Source organism: Centruroides sculpturatus, unplaced genomic scaffold (assembly GCF_000671375.1).
Source record: "Centruroides sculpturatus isolate CEXI.00-Female unplaced genomic scaffold, Cexi_2.0 scaffold890, whole genome shotgun sequence".
Taxonomy (NCBI): domain Eukaryota; kingdom Metazoa; phylum Arthropoda; class Arachnida; order Scorpiones; family Buthidae; genus Centruroides; species Centruroides sculpturatus.
In genome coordinates this window covers 33,310-55,987 of record NW_019385014.1, presented here as the reverse complement: position 1 = coordinate 55,987, position 22,678 = coordinate 33,310, and the positions used below count along the sequence as shown (strand labels likewise).

The 22,678-nt window shown below is 27.6% G+C and overlaps 1 protein-coding gene across 3 annotated transcripts in view; it reads right to left on the bottom strand.

Moving 5' to 3' along the window:
* The window catches only part of LOC111633427 (transcription factor GATA-4-like), a 32,674-nt gene that overhangs the window by 6,837 nt on the left and 3,159 nt on the right, over positions 1-22,678 (bottom strand). For 2 of the 3 annotated variants that reach the window (XM_023377990.1, XM_023377991.1), the window contains one exon: positions 7,242-7,580. In XM_023377990.1, coding sequence (XP_023233758.1) covers positions 7,242-7,517 — 276 coding nt within the window. In that variant the 5' untranslated portion in view covers positions 7,518-7,580. Of the gene's footprint in view, positions 1-7,241; positions 7,581-18,774; positions 19,003-22,678 lie in introns of those variants that run through there. The other variant, XM_023377989.1, reaches the window with a different exon arrangement.

Here is a 22,678-nt window from a genome sequence, read left to right as displayed (position 1 = left end):
GGCTTGAAAAGACGAGGAAAAATATTTCAATAATAATGATGATGATGATCAGAGGAATTTTACTTAAATATATAATTTAATTCTGCGCAGGTAACACTGAGAAGCAAGCTCTATTCTTAACATAATCTTCTTAAGATCGTGAAAAACTCGTCTTAAATTAATTTGAAGAAACTGAATGAAGTTATATAAACTACCAAGACCATGGAAAATATATATAGGGCCCAGGTAAGAGCAGGCCCTTGTTCTTCTTTAGCGGGCCCGATTACCATTTTTTTAACATAAAATACGTAGAATGTTTTCTTATTAATAAACAAAACGCAATCCTAAAGATTTTCTTTTCTGTTAAAAAAATGTTAATTTATAGCTGTAGGAACTACTACGAGCCCCCTGTAAACTTCATAGGCATACATAAGCTCATAAAATATGTCTCTAGCTCTGTGCATATATTCAAGAGGTTATAACTTTATTTTTATTTTTAAGTTATTATATTTTTAATAAATTATCATTTATATCTGAAAATAATTTAATGATAAAATTTAGTTCGGGTGGACACGCTTTGTGTGAAAATATAGATTAGAATCAGATAAGGGAGAGACACAAACATGGCGATAGAGGTCCTATGCGTGACTCTATTGATTAAAATACGCAGGGGCAGTCAGGCGAAAAGTCAAATACGACAGACCGAATATGAGAGGAAATTATACCTTTCTTTGTCTTTTATAACTTGCACATTAATAATGAAGCAGAAAAATATAAATTATAAGAATTGCCACTGTAAATATCATAAAGGAAAACAAACGTCGAGTTTTCTCAGAAATAAATTTTTGGATAAAGGTATTTAATTATGCTTCCAATTCCTTCTTAACTGTGTTTAAGACGACATTCTCTAACGTAATTAATGGTTTTTTTTCTTTAATAAATTAGATTTCTCTGCTATACATTCATATTATTCTGTGATTTATATTCAACTTCGTAGTGTTTACCTTGGACTTTGGTTAAACTTTTTAAAATTTTATTGCTAAAAACGTGACTAAAATTCAGTGAAGTGTTTAAAGAAGTTCGGGAACTTTAACTGGATGGAGATATCCTTAAAATGACGTAATTTTTATGTAAAAAAAACCTTATAAATTCTCGATTTTCTAGCGAGATTTTCTTAAATATTCAATGAACAATCTTAAATTCTTATAATTTAATCGTATTTAAGCATTAATTTTATCATTTTTCTTCTCTCTAAAGGCTTTCAAATGCAACAACAATTAATTATTATTTAGGAATTTTAAATATTTTACAGCACTTATAATTTTAATTCGATTGAATGTTAATGATTTTAAATTTCCTCTAGGAAAGTAATCCGTAAAATAAAAAAAATAAATAAAATGATTTTAATTCTAATTAAAATTACTCGACTATTTTATAGGGAATTTGGCATTTTTGTGTAATTTATACCTACATTAAACCGGGATTTGGAATTAATGTGTAAATACCTGCTTTAATATAAGAGACGTGCGACAGTATGTCGTAAAATGGCAGGATATAGTTGATATTGATTGAAGATTCGCCGTGTGATTCTGTTATAATGGAACATTTCTAATATTGTCAAGATGTTACTGAACCGAATTACACTGTAAATCCATTTATATATATAATACAGGTAGATCTAGTAGTAGGTTTAATTGCTTTTCTTCATAAATCAAAAGGGGCTATCTGCTTAAATTTAAGCTTAATTTATCCAAAAAAATGGACTATATTCTTTTAATTTGCTATTCTTTCAAATAAGTTATTANATTAATTATTAATTATAATTTTTAATGTTATTATATATAAAGTTACCTTTTTATATATTTTAATAATTTCATTAACTCAAGTAATTGATAAATTTTATAATGTTGTTCAACTTAATCGTAACTATCATCACCAAGTGGCGCGACTAAAAATTACCCCTTGTCGCTCCATCTGGTGACGTTAAGTGCAACTATATTATTATAAATTGAAATAAAGGAGAAAACTAATTTTCTGTACATTTTAATTGCCAGTTAAACATCAATATTTTAGACAAATACAAAGCATTCTACGTCTACAACATAATAAAAATAGTTAAAGATATGATATATGTACAACAGAGAGACAATTAACATTAATCTTTATGATATAATACAAAAAGAAAATGATAGTCGTTTTAAATCTTAAATAAACTCCCAAATTTCCACATCAAACAATACTTTATTAATTTCAATAATATGATTAAAATTTTAATTATTTAATTAATTAATTCCTGAGTTTTCTTTTTATGTATTAAAAAACTTTTTGGAAGAAATGTTTTTAAAAAATTTTTAAAAATTACAATTGTACGTAATAGCTTAATAAATATTGCGTAAAAGAGTATCTTTTATATGGCGAAACGTTTTTTAAAAAAATGTAAAAAAATTCTTTATTAAATATTATGACACGAGATGGCAGCACAAGTAAATTNTATAAATAAGTAAGTGCCCAATAATTTCTTATGTGCATGAGTTTTATTTTTTATTTAAATTAAATTAATTATTTCTAGATTTATTTGATAATGCAGGAAAGCAATTTTTTTACATTTAGATAAAATTGCTTAATAATTGCTTAATAAAAATTATAAAAATTTATATTTTTTATCTGTTAAAATAATTAAAATAACCTGTATGAGTTAACCCCATTCATAAACAATTGTGCAAGCATTAAACAATGGTTTTTAAATAATTGTAATAATAAAAATAAACCAGATTTATCAATTTAATCTTTATTTACAAAAAAAAAGTGATGGCAATATTAAACATTTTAATTAAAATTTTAATTCATTTGTTAAATCTGGTCTTAAGAACCTGTTGAAAAATCAATTTTACGTAACTTACAACATTAAATTTTTATGTATAATTATAATTATATATAGTTTACGTTTATTTATATTAAAAATTAATATAAAATTATATAAATTTTTATATTAATTTTTAATATATTGCAAGCCTTAGAAAACACTTAGACATAAACGAATCTAAACTAAATTGGAAAATTTAGCAATTAATAAAATAAATATCAGAAACAGGAAAATAAAGATGCGACAAATGTAATATGTTTTTAATTGTGTTGAAAAATGAAATATTGTCTGAATTATTTGCAGCACATAAGTGACAACTGACGAGGGACAATGTGAATATTTGCCTCTCGTCAGCTGTATTATTGTTAGTTAAATGAATAAGTTTACGTCACAAAGACTAGCAAATTTATTCATTTAACTAATAATAATATAATTTGCAACACTACGAAAATACGTATTACACGCTCTTTCCTCCTCGACTGTTGTCAATTATATGCTACAAATAATTCATGTTCGGAATCGCAACATAAAAATAGATGTAGATAAAGCGTTTCTAATCTTTTTAATATGATAATTTAAATACATTTACTCAGAACGTTTTTCCAAGTTTAAAAACTGAAATTTAAAATCTAAATTTTCGAAATTTAAGTTTATAAATGCGATCTTATAAGTATAAATTTAATAAAGCTTCATTTTTCTAACGCTTCCTAACAAATTTAAAAGACTTATCATAGTATAAATTGTGAAATTAGCGATTATTTATTTATGTTAAATTTAATAAATTTAGTGCTTTTTATATACAGTTTTAAATATTGTAAGTCGAAGCTTTCTATATGAAAATCTTATATTTTTAAATCGCATAATTCAAGCATAGCCTACCAAATTTTAAGAATTGTAACTTATATCAAACGAAAGACCTATATATTATTCAATAAGCTATTATCTATAATGCATAAATAACCTATTGCATAATAGACCTACCTCAATGCCAATGATATAAATGGAAGAAACAAGACATTATACACTTACCACAGGTTAGAAATCCTAATATTTTTGTTATTTTACTAAAGAAGAAACAATCGTTATTATTCTAGACGAAGTATTGTGTTCCATAGAGAATTTATTTGACAACGAAGTCAAGTAGATGACTGCTGGTTGACGAAACCAAGAAGGTTATCTTGAACCAGTCGTTTCAAGCACTTAGCGTTTGTAACTTATTGGCTGAATAAATAACATATGTGTATGCTTTATCTCCTCCAATATGCACTTGATCTATTATTGAGGTGGAGCAACAGATAGGGGCTCAATCATTGAAAGAATTTCGAAATTTTTAAGTCACCTCTACATCCATTCTATCTATTATTAACGTTTCCATATTATATTAATTGTTATTAAAGATCTTTTTTGTTAACAAGTATTATCATCTCTGTGTAAGTTATGCAATCCCAATTATCGTTCCTCTATTATGTTTGTGTTAAGAAAACAATGAAAAAAATTACTTTTAAATTTGGCATTTATAATTATGGAGCCATTATACATTAATTTAAATCATATCTTGTTGACTTCTAGTTGCAGTGAACTCTTGAAAATTGAGACTACAACTAAAGAAGAGACACTTACAGACCCGAACTAATTAAAGTCCGGAGACATCGTTAATCTAAAGTAGTCTGCAGCAGACTTATAAACTATCCTTGTCACCTAATTGTTAAGGTTTTTCTCTCCCCCTTTTTTACTTAAACATGACGACTGGTTTTTATCGTAGTCTATCGGAGTTTTATATCAGGCACGTGACACCTCTGTACATACAACATTTGCATGTTCTGTGTTACGACAGAGTGACGCCTTTTCGTGCTTTATGACAGAATTAGTCCGGAATTATGTGACTAGACTTTTAATGAGTCTCTAATGGTTAGACATACAGAACATTTTAGTTTTTAGTTAAGGGATTAGATTTTACAATAAATTTTTATAGTGTCGGGTAGAGTTTCTTTTCCATGGAATTTAATAAGAGAGGGGAGATGAAAAAAACTTTAAACATCATTAACAGTTTTAGAACATAAAATAGCGCCTAAAATTTAAATTAATTTAAAATATTTTTAGTTTATTAGAAAAAATAAAAGTAAAAATACTCGGAAGACCTTCCAATAAGATGTGTTAAACTTTATTTCTTAGAAAGTAATAACGTTAGAAGTAGAATTTTCAGTCTAAGTGATATAAGTTAAAAAAGACCTTCTATTCCTGTCACGTCCTAGACATGGGACTTCCAATTAATATATATAAATAAACTCATAATTATCAATAATATTTTTTGAATAATACATGAAAACAACTGCAGTTGCTTAGGCCTACAGATTACGAAAATTAGAGTAACCTGACTCTCCCCGATTAACATAATTCGATAAATAAGATAAATATTTTTTAATTTGTAACTAAACTAATACGACTGGAACAAAACTATGTGTATAATGTACTGTGTTCAATACAGCAATTGTTTAGTGTGCGTATGGAGTAAAAATTGTAAGTCTCATTACTTAAATTCTACCTTAGAATGTTTTTAAAAGGTTTTCAATTCAATCGTAAGCTTAGACTGACATTTTAACTTTATATTTTGAATAAAAATCTTGTAATGCATCAGAAATAGAAAAAATTTAAATCGTAAAGAGCTTCTAGAGAAGAACCTAATAAGCTTTAGATCTTAAATAAATCTAATTTGCAAATTATAAATAAGTAAGTGCCCAATAATTTCTTATGTGCATGAGTTNTTTATCCAAAAAAATGGACTATATTCTTTTAATTTGCTATTCTTTCAAATAAGTTATTAAATTTTTAAATTATAAACAAACTTTTTGATAAATTTCCATTTTAATTTGTGCATTTCCGAACTTTTAAACAGAAACATCCCAAGTTCACACGTGTAGACAGAAAGACATATAAAATTAGCCTGTATATAAGTGTGAATTTTATATTCCTGTTTATGAAATTTAAATAGATAAAAGATTTAATGAACCTGTTTAAATGTATTAAAATGTTATGATTGATGTTCCTGTCCTTTATTAGAATTTTTCTTTTACATCTTCAGGTTTGCATTTAAACAGCAGCCTACAGATTATTAATACACTTAGTTTTATCAATTCAGATCAGATCTATATTGGCCTAGAATTGTTTTTTTTTTTTTAAACTTCAAAGTCATGCCATTTTATAGTAATAATAGTTTATCAAGCATAGATCTTCGGAAAAGAAGTTTAGGATGAGGAAATCTATAGAAATATTTAACGTTTAGTACTATTATTTCATCTGTAATCCTCAATTAAACTGCTAATTATATATTCATTATTGCCTGGTTAATGATTAGACAGATATTTTATTAGTTTAGTTAGAATAACATGTTAATAAATTGACTATTTTTCTTGAATAATTTAAGTTTAGTGCCTAATATACAAGGAAAATTGAGTAATTTAAATATTAAACTCTAAATTTAACCCAGTTTAAACCATAAATTTAGCTTACCGATCTAAAAAAATCTCGGCATCATAGTTTCCAGATTATAACTCTTTACTTGAACGAATAGTGCCATTATTCTATGAATAGAATAGACTAATTCTATATCAATACGCAGGATATGCTAATAAATATCATGTGATAAGATTTGATCCAATGGGCGATTGTTATATAACCGGACCAGTCGATCTTTGTTTAAAGAGTTAACACTACGAAACTTAATACTAAACTGTAGGTAGGCTCTTCTGTAAAGGGAAAATTGGACGATTGTAAACTATTAAGCTGTAAAACTAGAGAAGGTCGTGACTGTAGTAAGCTGATTCTAACACTAGATAAGTGTGAATGAAGAGCTGGATAAAAGTGAGTTTATATGTCTGCTTTCATTCTGTTTGTTTACATTTTCTCGTAGAATAAAGGAATTTGTGTAGGGTCTACGGCTTTTAATAGATCAAACATTGTCTACACTTGTATACGTAACTTCTGAAGATCTAAATGACCTCCTTTTATAGGCCTATATTTAAATAAGAACAAATGTAAATCACAGAATCGACGAATGGAAATGAGTTAAATTTTTTTTATCAATAAAAAAAAACCTTAGGAGCGATATAACTTAATTTTAACACCTCATCGAAAAAAAAAATTTTATTTGTTCTAGGTTAATGCCTACATTTGCCTAGAGGTGTTAAATTCCTTGAAACAGATAATTATTCAGCTTCGAGACACATTTTTAGGCTTAAAAACATAGCCTAGACTGCTTTTTGAATCGATTTGAACATAAAGTTTATCAAATTTTAGGTATGCAAGGTTGAAATTTCTCATTTAAGAGGGTGAATTAATGCATTTTCTTTTATATTTAGGATAAAAAATTCGTACAAATAAAGTTCGAAAAATGTATATTTACCTGGAAACCAAAGTGGGTAGCTGGGTGACCTCCTCCAGAACCGTACTGATCCGATGTTGGACGCTGAGGTAAACCATTGGTTCCTGTGGTCCACATGCCAGGGTAATTAGAAGTGGTACTTTGAGAGAGTTGATTACTTACGGGCGTATTGACGTAGTGATGTACGGACATAAGTTGGCGATTACTTGGCACGTACATGGCTGTCGGATGCAAATAAGGCCCAGGATCTTGATAGGCCGCAGTTGGTACGTGCATAGTGGCGATATTTTGAAACATACTTATAGAAACCACATGATGAATATCAGAAAATACTTAAAACTTTCCGATCAATTCAGCAAACTGTAAGTAAACGATAAAGATAGCTATAGAAAAGTAAAAATATAAATAAAATAGAAAATATGAGGTCCAACCGTTAGGCCAATCCCTCTTACACTAATTTTGATAGAGGGCGGGTACAAAATTGCGTCCTGGAAATATCCTCACTTAGACCACGCCTTAATTTTCTAATTGGTTAATATCAGTAGAGGTGGTACTATTAGGCGGAGTTTAAAATCTATCCTTCTTATCTTCTTTATGACTTTGCTTTTAATAGGCCGATATATATTTATTTTTTTATTATTATATATTTTTTTAAAGTAATAAGTGGTGAATTCTGTTCGAGTCGAACATGTTTACAGTTGTACTTTGTTACAAATTGAGCGTTGAAAACTTAACAAGTGCAACTTGCGAATTAGTATCGGTAGCGAAATTTATTATCTCCCTATTGACTCCATTAAGTAATCTTGTATCAATATACTTAAGAATTTAAGTATAAGTAATTAAAAATTAAACATAAATAAAACATTATGTTATTACCATGGTATAGGACCGTTATATTAAATTAATTTAAATTAAAAAGAAATATATATATTTTTTCCAGTATAAAATTCGCTTTAACAAGAGTTAAAATTTATTGTAGTGGCCATGTATAATGTAAAAAAATGACGAGTAAAATAGGATATGCTGCAGTAGAGAATCGAGTTACTGTCCAAGCCTCGGGCTAAGTCAAGCACATAAGGGGCAAATTTGGTTAAACTAAGTTTTTAATGCCCTTGACGACATCCTGCCTAGTGCTGGGTGTTGTCACACGATACCTTATCTGCGGAAAATTTTTCGGAAAGAAGAAAGAGAGGACAAAAAGCTATAACTAGTGGAATGTTCTCCAAATATAATTAAGTAATTGATGAGAGTGATCCACTACTTCATTTTTCTTTCAAACTTTTTCCTTCGGTCCTGGTCCTATTTATTGGTGTATTGTTGTGCGATTCTAAAAAAAACCGAAAAGAACAAGAAAATGGTAATTTTTTGAGGACCTTGTCCACACTTCTACTTAATGCTTCTCTGTTCTTTTATTCTTATAGTTACTTTAAGTACTCTTTAAAAAATGCATTTCTTGTCACAGTTAACTGCATCTTGCACAATAATTTTTCCAGTATGTTTCTGATAAAATATCAATTTCAGATAATTCAAAAAAGTCTAAATTTTGATTTAAAACCATCAAAATTATAAATCCGATTCCTATTTTTTTAAATGAAATATTTTTTATTTGTATTAAATTCGTTCTAAAGTAATGTAAGGTTGATTAATTTCCCATTAATTAAAACAATATAATAAAAAATTAACTTCACTTCAAAAATATAGAAGATTATATTTAGTTTACGTTTTTTTGTTATTAAATATTTTCTAATGAAAGTAATTATTTAATATAATTTTGTATGAGTGTATGAGTATGAGTATATAGGCCTACATAACATATATTGATGTATATCGATTATAATTATGTAAATTACTGTTCTTAGCATTGAAAATGCTATCAAACAGATAAATAGAATATTCTTCTATAAATAATCTCTTGGTAGCTTGATAGAATTATAGAAAAGTGATGTTTACACGCCGTGTACCTTGAAAGAGAACAATAAATCGGATTAAGTGGAATGGAAAAATTTCCTGTCCTGAAATTTAATTCTACAGTTAAAAAAAATGGTAAACTGCACGCTTAATTTCTTCCAAGAAAGTTGGAAATCGTGTTTAATAAATTTCGGTGAACGATTAAACTTAATAACAGATTACGACATGAAAAAATTCGGTTTAAATACGTTTAAACTGAAATTTAATTAAACAATTTCAGTTCAAATGTATTTAAAATGAATGTACTGTACAGTAGTCAATTTTTCTTAAACTCGTGTTTAAATTGAGTAAATTATTTGTCGTCTCAACTGTACTAATTCAGTGATTGAAATACTGTATTTAAAAGAAGCCACCCCTCATAGTTTTACAATAATAATCGCTATCACACAAGTAAATTATTATTAATTAATGAATCTAATTTAATTCCTACATAATTTAATTAATAGATTATTTCTTAAATAGTTTAAGTTTAATTAAGCTAAGTAACACTTTTAAGTTTCTTGCTAAAAATTAAATGGGGTCGAGAACTAAGGTGTGTTTATAGGACTTTAGTGTGTAATCTTTTGTAAAAGTACAACTGTTTATAAAATTAAATTAGGCCTAAAGTAAAAACGTCAATGTAATTAGTTTAAACTCATCTGAAATAATGTACTGTAATTAACAACTAATTTTAAAATATAGTGAATAAATAAATATATATTTAAAATTCTATAAAAATAGTCAAAGACGTCATTTGTTACATCACTAGAAAATATCAAGATAAATCTTATCAGCATTATTTTACTTTTGTTAAAATTCTAATAATAATTCGTAAACATGTTTTTTGAATTTTAATTTGATTTTTAAACCCAAGATTCATTAAAAATTGGGCCTATGTTATAAAAGGCTTACTTGATGTAGAAATGTAAAGTTTATTATATTTTTCGTATCCTTATCTTACAAAAATCTCTTATTCTTGTAAATATTCGTTTCATAGTTTAGGAATAAAGCGAATTCCCTAAAAATGACAGATTCACAAATGTTTGCTTTCGTCTCATATAAAATTAGGATACTAAAAATATAGAGCCTTATACTCCCTTATGAACCTTATCTTTCATTACATGGGCCTACGATTTAATTTCATTAAAAATAAATTCTGCAACTGTGATTAAGGTAAGGATACAACTATAAACATCTGAAATGGTCTATAGAACACAAATACAAGATTTCTACTTAATTTTAATTAATTTAATTAGTATTTTAATGCAAATTATTACTTTATCTTTGCTTAGGCCTGCGTAAAATTTATAAAATTCATTCTCTAAATTCAAAAAGTAGGCTTTGCAAGTCCTTTGGATATTCCTAATGTATAATCAACAGGCGGAATCCTAAGCATTTTTAAAACTCAAAAATATATTTGGCATCTAATGAATTTAATCTTTGTTCAAACATAAACCGGCTTACACTGTATACTTGTGTAAGACAGTTATGAAAGTTAATAAAAGTTGCATTATGCTAGTAATAATGCTTCATAAAAACTTTAAAGTTTAGTTGTAAAGCTTGCTTTGTCAATTTAAGCTTTGTTTTAGAGATAAAGTTGGCATAAATTTCATTCCTATACATAAAATTTTCATGTTTATGCATTTAATATAAGCCTCAATATCAAATTTATAGGAGGCCTAACTTAAGAATTTACTAATTTTTACATTGTCATTAGTTATTATTATTATTATTAGTCTACTAAAAGACTTAATGGAAGCTTCGAACTTCATTTTCATAATTAGTAGGCCTATATGCGAGTTTATGATACAATGTATACAAAGTTAAACGTAGAATAATGATTTATAAAATTATAAATGCTGATTTATAAAATTATAGGCTAAATGAATAAGTATAAAAATAGGTTTTAATTATTATAATATATTGAAATTTATATTCAAAAGCATGTATTTTAGTAAATTATCTCCCGTATATTCATGCCCAAGTTAATATAAATTATTTATTGACTATCGTAATCTGTGGCTTCTAATATTATTTTAAGTTAAATAAATTAATATTTTATAGCTCAAATCTCCGTTTATTAGCCATTTAATTCTATTTATGTAGCCTATATATTATAGAGTATAGACTATATACATAAATAGAACTAAATTTTGCATATAGACTTTATATAATGTAAAGTTTAGAAATGACATAATCCAATTTACTAAACTTTCTTTAAATATAATTAAATGCAAATAATTGTTTTATATTAAAATGAAATAAATGATTATATTTATAGCAAAACACTCGAAATTTCGAAGACGGAGAGATGTAACACATTAGGAGTTGATGGTAGAGAAATGAAAGTAATATAAGTTACTACGAAGCATTACTATAGCTTGTATTCAAAATCTAAGTAAAAAATTTAAAACTATAATTTAGACTATATTATTCATATATATTAACGCTTATTCAAAAATTTCTATATATTTCTAGTATAGGCTACTAAATTAGATAAAGTCGCGAATTTTGTGAATACTTCGACCGAATTCTTTGTGAAGTTTTGTCCATTAATCTTAATTTATTTACTTTAAAAAAACTAATTCATAAAATTTATATTATATAAAGTTAGTTTTTTATATTTACTGTAATTATTTACATTGTTTAGAGTCTTTTCAGATAGTAATTCATTCAATTTTTCATATTTACTTATATAATAATTGTGAATTCTTATTGTAAATCAGGTTCGAAGTCTATAAAATTTATAAGTGCTTAATAATTCAAAACCTAAACAATCTCTGCCTTGAATAAAATACTTTATCAGCTAATAAAAGATGAATTTTAATTCAGTAATCATTAAAGTAATATTACATATAAATTACTGCAATTCTTTTGTTTGAAATGATGCTTACAAAGATTGCTGCTTGTAATAATCTTACAACATATAAAATACATAGTTTCATTCAAACAGTCAAATCCTTCAAGTAGTTTATAAATTCAAAATTTCTTTAAGCTTTTATAATGAATTTAATATATCATTAATCACTATTATACTTTCTCATAGTAGTTTTGGATTTATCAAAATAATGCGCACTTTTACGTCAACTTGACGTCATTTTGACACTTTCATTATAAAAAAAAAGGTAAAGATGACGTCATATTTGCGCAAAAGTGTGTGTTAAACTAACAAAACAAATGCAACTTTTGACAGAACAAAGGCTGCAACATTATAATTTTAACTTTAATCTTACAAAATCATCCGCAAGTGAACTTTATACACAACTTAAATGCTACTTCAATGGACGAAAAGCCAATTTTAAAGACAAATTTTGGTAATTTTGCCAAATTTTCTACTTGAGAAGGAATCAAACTTTACTTTATTCACTTATTTAAAATTAAATTTCAGGTTTAAAACAATATTTATTTACTATTTAAGACAAACATATTTATTTGTTTATTTTCTAATGATTAAACCTTTTAATTCAAGTCGCCAATAGAATGCAAGTTTACATCTATCACTATAAATTTATAATTTAAAAAATGCCATATAAATATAAATTTAGTGTGTAAAGTTTTATTAAAAGTATTAAAAACTCAATTTTTTTAATGATTTCTTTTTTTTTATTAAATATGCACTATAAATATGTTCAGTTGATTACAATACTCTGCACTATTTTTCTACCTAATGCAAGTAATGAGTAGAGAAGTGATTGTTTCTTAATTTTATTTTTATAAAATAAAATAAAAATCAATATAAAACGTGTTTAAGTCAAAAGTAAAAATGCTATTTTTGATATCCGAACAGGTTGTTAATTTAAATTAGTTTAATATTCAAGAATAAAATAAAATAAATAATTCTGAAGTTGATTAACCTTTATTTTACAAACATATATAATATAAAATTTCCATTAAAAAATAAATCCGGCCTGGGCCTCCCATTCGTTACCTAAACTCTGGTTTAAGGCCTCACGCTAGGAAGCTCAGTTTAGGACTTCATATTTTAAAATTTATTATATTTGTAAAGGACGAAAGGCCTCTTATATATAGTTTGGAACTTTAAATAAGGCCCTAGAAAGACCTACAATAATTAAATTTATACGGTAATAGCATTTTCTTGTTTATAAATTGAATAAGTTCCCTCCACATTCTATGTATACATAAAATGAGGAGTAATCTTTCAAATAGAAAATTCATGGTAAATTTTATATAAAGAATGTTTACTTTAAAACATTAAAAATATCTTTAAGAAAGGAAGTTTGATTTAGGAAGGCCTATTATGTACAGTTTAAAGCCTTAAATAGATCCTAGATAGATCTATAATAATTAAATTTATAGTAGCATTTTCTTGTTTGTAAATTGAATAAGTTTACTCCTAATTTTATACATAGAAGGTAGAGGAATCTTTTAAATATAAAATTCATGATAAAATTTAAGTTAAATAATAAATTTTTACTTCGAAACATTTAAAAAAATGCCTTTAAGACGAAAGGAAGTTTCTGATTTATTACGAAATTTTGCGGTTGTTTTAGACACGCAGCTTGTATTATTTTCTTTTTACATCATTGAAATTGCCTAAGAGAAGAGAGACGATGTGTAAAGAACATAAAATTGAATACAAATAAATCATCATCGCTTCAACGCAAGTTCTTAGCTTACTTAAAAGTAACAAAGTAGACCTGTTCCTATCCATAAAATGAAAAGAATCACGCAATGTTTCATAATAAGTTTACCTTAAATCAACTTGCAGTAAACGTTATCGCGTACTGAAAACTAAGAGGATGACAAACCTGTCTAAACAAAAATAAACTTAGTATCATCGTTTCATTATGCACACAACCTATTGAGTTTCACTGTAGAAAACGTTCTCTCCTCATCTCTTCTATTCAGGAATCTATGATCTAGCCTCTAGGTTCGATTAATGACAACGTTTTTAAGCGGTAACAAGGCCCCCGAATGCCTACAATAAAAGATAATTAGTTCATTTTTATAAAAATAAGAACGTATGCAGAATGTAAGAAACTTTTGTGTCACCTTAAAATGGCGGAAAAACTAACAAGTCAAGCCAAGCGTGTTGACAGTGTGACTTTTAAATGATAAATGATGTTTGGTTTTTTAACTGTCACGAAGCCCTTATTGGACTACCTAGCAATGCAACCCAGAAGTGACCCTCAAACTGATATCTGGTAACTGGAGACTATGTAAGGGATTGTTGGCAACTCTGCAGACATAAAGAGGACAAGAAATTGTGACATCTTTGATGTCAGACGTGATCTGTCAAGACTTCTAGATCTAATTAGGATATTTTTATTTTTCCGATTTGATAATATTGCCTCTAGCTAGGCCTCTTATTCATTTTATGTAACAAAATATGCCACAAATTTCTGAATTTTCTACGAGATCCTTGCGCGTTATTATGAAACCGAATTATCCCCTAAGCTTATTTTACTATCAGGAATTTTCTGATTGTAATTATATTTCTGTATATGATTTTGACCCTATACGGACCTTAACAGTTATTTATAAGTATTTTTTGTCTCTTGAGTTATCTAGTTTTAATTCTGAAGAGTTTTGCAAGTGTAAAATTATAGAAAATGTAAAAATTTACTCGATAATTTAACCCAAATTGTATAAGAAATTCACGATGTATGCCTTCGGGGATAAAAGAATTGAGAAATAATTTTAGTTTTTTCGCTAAATCTCATTGCATTAAATTCGTATCAATTATATAATTTTAAAAAATGGATACAAATATGTTTAAATATGATAAATGACCATAGGCCTAACAGAATTTTCTCGATAATTTTAAAATTAAGATGAAAAAAGAATAGTTCTAGTTTTATATCTTTATAATTCTTATCTATGCTGAAGGCAAGAATAAAAAAAAACAAATTCTTTCTTTTTGAATGCTTTTCATAATATAATTTAGTCAAAATAAAAATAAAATATTCATATTTCTGACTAACAGATGGCTCATTTTGTTAATGAGGGGTTAAAGTTCCCTAGGACACTTTCTATCAATCAACTTCTTTCGCTAATTAATAAAAATTAAAGTACGCTAGAGACAAATTAATGCCACAACTAAGTAGAAAAAAGTATCGTTAAAAAAATAATAATAAAGTAAATATTTAGTAATTAGCAGAGGAGAAAATTTCGTTTGGTTCAAACGGATCACATGTCTAATAAGCAATCAGTATGCAGAAAACTTCAGACATGTCACACGAGGACAATACATCAACGGGACCGAATCGTGACATAATATATCAACAGAGCCTCCAGGCCAATTCGGTACTCATCAACATTCGCCTGTGGAACTTACAAAACGTGAATGGCTCTACAAAGAATCCCCGATATGAGTCCTTCTTGACATGATTGGCAAACAAATAGGCAAAACACATGTAGGGCCATCAGCTTCATTTGTATGAATCTTGCAGAGAATTCTAATCTTTTTTTCCACCCTAATCTGATTGGATTTTCTTGTTAAATAGTGAAAGAATACCGTTGAGTCTAACTTATACGTTAATCTTATCTTTGAAACTATAGCAATGTTTAACTGTAATGACCTGACGGGTTATTCAATAGGAGATTCTGTCAAACAAGTTTATTTAGGTGTACAGGAAGTGAAATATATTCAATCGAAATGCGTTTACTTTCGTTACAGTAAGTGAATTAAACGTGATTCAATCTAGCAAACAAAATTTTATCTAAAGCAGCTTTAAAAATATCGAATTTTTATGGTTTATCAGGGAGCTGGATAATATGTTTTATGATTCAGCTAAGGATGCAATGTTAAAGAATATGAAATTTTATGGCTAGAAACGGATGAAGAACGGCGAATTTATAGTTAAACGAATGAGAAAATAATCCAAATAGCAAATTTCGTTAACTCGATTCGATTAAAGATTCTGGCAACATTTCTCCTATCGGAATGATCTTACCTGCAATACCCTTGAATCTTAAGAGAAGTATCGAATTACTAGTGATTATTTCGATGAAATTTAAATAAAAAAACTTGTTTTTTTACACACATTTGAACTAAAAAGACAGATGACGGAGATCAATTTAACAAAAAAATACCAGAAGTCTCATTTATGACAAAATTGACGTGACTGTCAAAAGACGTGACATCACTGTAGAGAAGTCGAAGATGCAACAAGGCGTGACTGAGTGACATCGGTTGGGGACATTTGTCAAAATTGCCTGCCTATAGATCAATGTCAGAAAGTTAAGTCTCGATCTCAGACGCTTTCCTGTGCAGGTGTTGTCCTTCATTGTTTTGACGAAAGCAAATTGAAATTCATAGCACATTGTTATGCCAGGTGGTTCAGTGAGTTTTTCTCTCTCTCTCTCTCTCTCTCTCCATTTTTTTATGTATATTATTATTTTTTATTTTTTCATTCTACTGCCTCCTTGTATTTTCAAGCGTTGCTTGTTAAGATCGAGGTGAAGATCTTTGACTAATTAGGAATTATAACTGTAAAGGACAAGAATAGAAACAGAAATCGCGACAAACTAATTTATGTTTGACTTTAATCACTAGTCTTATTACACAATTTAAACAATCTATTTATAAAAAGTCGATTTTTTTAATTTAAAAAAGCTCATTTTTCAAGCTTTGCAGTGCATTTTCTTCTTTAATTTCGGACTTCTGTGAAGGGCCTAAGGATTCTTCTATGATTAATAAAGCAAAATATCATTAAAACTGGTACATGAAGTATTTACAGAATTCAAAATTAAGATAAGATCCATCCAATCCGTCGGAAATTTTCGACTTTATTTCAGATGCAATTATTTTAAAAATAAATGATCTTCTCTTTGAATTTTTTCCACAATTTTTTGATAAAATCTAATGCCCGGGTACGTATTTATATCTACTCCGAAGATTAAATCTAGATTTAAGAAGATTAGTCAATGACATCTGAAAGAAGTTCACTAATTTATCAAAGCTTTTTTACTTACGTTAAGAATTACAAAACTAGTTTTTTAAATTAATAAGGTTTCAACACACAGACGGGCCTCATATTATCCAATTAAGATGAAAATATAAGATATAGTTTATTAATTATTAATTAGAATGGAGTAATAGAATTTTTAATCTTCGGTAAAGTTCCGTAAGGAAAATGTTAACTTTATTTAAAAGTCATATCTTAAAAATTATAAATTGTAATACAGCTTGTGTAAAAATTGTATAATTTTCTGCGCTAAAAACCTGAATTTTATGCTAATTTTTTGGCACTTTTTTGATTTTTGATAAAGTAAAGACTATAAATTTTGTATATTTGTATATTTAATTCAATTTTTAAAGATTTTACACAAAAAATTCACTTTTATAAACGACCTAAATGTCTAATTCGTATAGACTAAATGTTCACATTATTATCCAAAAAATAAACGAATTATTTAAATAAATGGCAATTTTAAAATAATTTAAGTTAGAAATATGTTAAAAACTGAATAAAAATGTAATATTTTTAGCTTACATTTTTATATTTAGAAAAATTCGTTTATTTTTAACTTAATCTAGTTTATTATCTAAACATAGCCTAAACAAACACAATGATAATGTGATAAGATATGTAAATTCACGGATTAATTGTGTGGAAAAAATGTATCTTATGTAATTAAATTATTATTATTTTGTCAATACTTAGGCCTATTTTATAAATATGTTATAATAAATTAAAATTAATTATAGATCTATTCTATACAATTGCACGTTTTTGCGTTAAGTGGTATAGTTAAATTAACGATGTAAAAATTATTAAAAATAATTTTAGTTTTAGAGATGAACAATTATAACTTCAAGATTCGAGCAATATTTGTTCAGACACTTTCACTCTTTAGGGGTCCAATTAAACAGCTGAAATACCATCCTAATGGATAGGTGGTACAAGCATTTATGCCTTCAGGCTTACAAAATACTTAAGACTCAAAATAATCTTCACAATGCTTAATACCGGAGTCTTTATAAAAGCCTTTAATTTGCTTTGAAAAGTTCTTTTGTTTAATTTTAGGTCTTTAGGAAGTTCAGAATTCTAATTTTAGAAACAGCACTTATATGACTTTAGTCTTAAAGTGTCAATTAGTTACTAAAAACCTTTAAAACGGATAGATGTAAGTAAATTATTGGCTTGGGAGATTATTTAGAGGTTGTTACTCTTAAAACTAATCCTTTAAAACGCCTTTTATGATGGATTGCTTACTTGAAACTTCATTTATTATTCTGACAAGTTTAGTCTATGTATAAATAACTAGATTTATATATTAATTTTTATTCTGTAACATGTTTACAGTTGTAGAGCATGCATAGTTGTAAACTGCTTGAGGTTAGATTTCCACTCATTCATCAGTTTCCACCCATTCTCATTCAGATTTCTATCTCGTTAAGTGTTAAAAATTGACACTTCTGTACTTCTAGATATTTATAAATTCAAAATTTTAAATTTATTATCGATATTTATTTTATCTATCTAAGATTTTAATACCATAAATTCTCTTAGTAACGTAATCTAGAATTTAGAAGCCATTCAATGGAGTTACAACTTAATCGGATAACTCTAAATCGGGATTAGATAAGATAACCCCCTTTAGGAATATTTAATGTGATATATATATATAAAAAAATTACCTTTACCAGACCTTGCACATAGGTAGCTTTGATCCCATGTGACTTGTTAGGTGTAAGCTCAGGTAAGCAAAAGGGCAGAAGGCCTCGTTTTCGTTCGAAGTCCACTTGACACTGAGCCTCTGTATGGGAAAAAGCGACAGTGGCGCCATCAAACACTAGACATTGCAATCAATCACACTCTGCCTAAAGGTGTTGGCCACTCTGCCCTGCTAACCCACCAAGCTCTCCCTACTGCTGACCACAAAATGTCCCCAAAATGCGACTTTATCATCTCTTCTATCGTCTTTAGACTAGCCACATTGTCTCCGGTTAGTCCCCTTATCGGCTGTTGGAAAATCTTGACAATTGAGTATATGTAAACACAAAAATTCACTCTAAAAAAGAGCCATAATCATTAACAAATGTCCCTTCCCTTTCTTTCTAGATATATTCTTAAGAATTTTCCAGATGTAAATTACCGGGTGATCATCATCTTGCGTAATGTAGTTGGTTTCTGTAAACATTTTTAACCTTAAAAATAAGATTCTTTTACCGATAAGCCAGGTCTAAACAAGCCCTCTCCAGACAGTCTTAAATGTAAACAACATTAAAAATCGCCTACACTTTTTAATAGGTCCTTTAAGGGATAATTGTCTGGATTTTAACGATAACGACCGAGAATTTTGTAAGAATAGGCCTCTTAACTTTTCAAATTTAGACAGTCATCACTCAGAATATTTTGCAATAAACTAAAAACAAAAACACGAAAATATATACATTACAAACGATCTAACTATCCTATATTTTTATGTAAGTTATATCAAAGAATTTTTTAAGCTTTAAAAAACTTTTTAAGGGATTTAAATATATTCTAAAGAAGCCATGTAGAAAATACAAGTCTAGAATTATTATTAATTCATTAATAATTCGAATATTCCAACATTTATTTATTTATTCATTTTTCAAGAACTTTTCTAGAAATAGAATTTTGTTCAAGAATTAATTTTAATGCTTTCAGTAATTGTTCGCTCGACGTTCTATCATGTAAACTGGTTTTATTTATAACAATAGAAAGATAAATAACAGATTATTATAAATATTTGATCAACTAATTCTTTAATAAATAAAAATATTTGATATTTGAATGAAAATATTCTTTCCTTCTCCTGTAATCATTAAGCGACATCTTTGACAAATTTCTTATAGAATAGTCTCTACAAAATCCAACTGTAGGCCCATTGTTTTATGAAGTAGTCTAATTTCCTTAAAAATATTTTAAATGTAGGGCGTTAATACAGGCCTTAGATATTTACTCTTATTCTACTTACAGATTAAAATTAATGTGTTAGAACTCTATATTTCGGTGAATTTCTCACTAGATTAATATGTCTGTTATTTTTCGTTGTATACTAAAATAAGCCTAACTACCAAAGAGTTTCTTTAGTTACTGATATCAGTAAAAAAAGATGCTAATGATCCTTATGAATTAACATCCTGCTTCGAATTTGTAAATCCGAAAGTTTGAAGGACTGGACACTTTTAAATAATAAGCAATTAACTAAGCTGACCAATAACATAATTCGTTTCAAGCAAAATATACTATGCCAATGGTTTGCTTAAGCAGATTACGTGTCCTGAAACATGAGCTGTTTCTAAGTAGCAAATATCGGATGTAACCTTAAACATTCTGAATTTTAGAATCTTTGTAAATGATAACAAATATTTAAAAACTCAAAATATCATTTGTTTTAATTTTGTATATTACAATTAAATCTATCTCATATCAAAATTTATTGAGAATATTAAAATATAATTATATTTACACTTAACTGTAGACAGTGTTACGAATAAGATACATATACTAAAACTTTAGATTTTATTTAGATTTAAATATGATTTTTTTGTAGGCTTGCTTATAGAATATTTTATTTATAGCCTGTTTTTTTCATTTACATCTTAAAATAAGCGCTCTATCTATAATTATAATAATAAATTGTGTACATTTCAATTAAAACTATACAAAATAGATTATAGAGATATAAAACTTAATTCTAAACTAGATAATGTGCTAGTTATAGGCTAGTTTTGACAATAGGCAACACCTAATTCTAATCATGTTTTCGGTAAGTGAAAGTGAGAAAAGGGTTGGAAAGAAACAGTTCATCCAAGCTACTAGAAAAATAAAACAATAGATTACAACCATACTATTATCTGGGAAGTTGATACAGAAATTTTATCTCCCGCTTGTTCCTTATCTCCCAGTAACCCTGTCCAACATAGCATTTTATAGTTTATAGCCTTTCTCTATTACAAGTCTAGTTAGATCGTGGATTTTTTTTCTTTCTTTTCTTTTCGCTTTCCCTCTTCCTACTTTTCACAATAGATAATTCATTCTGTGGTTATAGCGGCATATATAAGGAATATTAATTTGCTTAATTGCAATTTTGTAACGTTTTCTCCTAAAAGGACTAATTATGGCTCTAGGGAGTTGTTTGCCAATTATGTAAATTAGAAGGAAAAATAGGAGATTTTCGTTTCTTTATGTAGAACTGTCACAAAAGATATATAACTTCCTTCTGTTCATTCAAGCAGATTCACAGTAAGACGAACGGTTGTCCCCGTAGGCTGCATTTTCCGCCAGCTACTTGCTTTGACAGAAAATGTTTACTTTTCTCCCAAACTTTTGTCAAAAATCTTTTTATCTAATAAGACCTAACGATTTTTAATAAATCTATTGTTTCATCTTTAATTCCCATACCAGACATATATCAAAGGCCTATAATTTAACAAAAAATTAGGCCTTTCATTTAACCAATTTAACCAATCAGAATTATAAGTGTGCCTTTATCTGTGGCCTAAACCCTAATTTAAAATCTGTTCACAAAGTTTTAGCAACTTATAATTAAATACAAGGCCTAATTTTCCCAGTCCTGCTCTTTCATATTTAGAAAAAAAAAAAAACGGGTACAAAGGCGAGAATAATCAGTAAGAAATAACCATTTTCTGCTACCTTTTCATGAAATATCTGAATTTGATTAAGCAAATTGACTTTGATACATTAATCAATGATAAGTATGATGGAAAGTAATTAAAGTGATCGATTTAATTTATTTTATGCCTTAATCAGTGAATTAATAATATTTTAGTAGCTTTTACCGGCCTTATTTTGCCTTTAAATACATGAAATTTACTTTATAATAGTGTAAAAAAAACTTACAATTTGTGGTATTAAAAATAAACTTGTTTATAAAAGTTGGAGTTATCTAGTTTAATGTGTCATCTATACTTGATTTTTTTAAGGCAATACATTTACAGTATAATTTATATTTTGAAGATATTTTTGCAAAAATAAAAGGCTTATAGTGGTAAAACTGGCTTAGAACAATGATATAATCTCATTTTACGCCCTACACCTACGTGTGTTAGATCTAAAGATTTTTTCAGACCTTGATGTCAATCATAATTAAAAATTATTAAAAAATTCTTTCTAATTAAAATCTTTGAATTGAAGGCCTTGGTAACAGAATTAAAACGAATTTTTTTTCGCCTGAATACTTTATTTTTTCAGTTTTTGTGCAGATAAATAAATAAATCAATGGCCGCAGCTGTCTCAGTTCATGAGGGTCAAATTCCTCCAAATCTAAAACAGGTCGCGTGGCACCCAGCACGTGGCACAAAGACTCATGTTACCAAGTTATCATTAGAAGAACAGTTAGGGTCATCACAAACTAATGTCGATAGATGGGACTTTTCTTCTTTTAGGAGAATGCCGTACTTCTTTTTTGTATCATACACACATATGCACATGTGAAGATTTATTATAACCTCGGATCTTCAATGTGTTTGGGTTGTGTTTAGATCTGGATAAACTCACCCAAGAAAAATGTGAACTGGAAAATTTTATATATTATCTATGTCACTATTT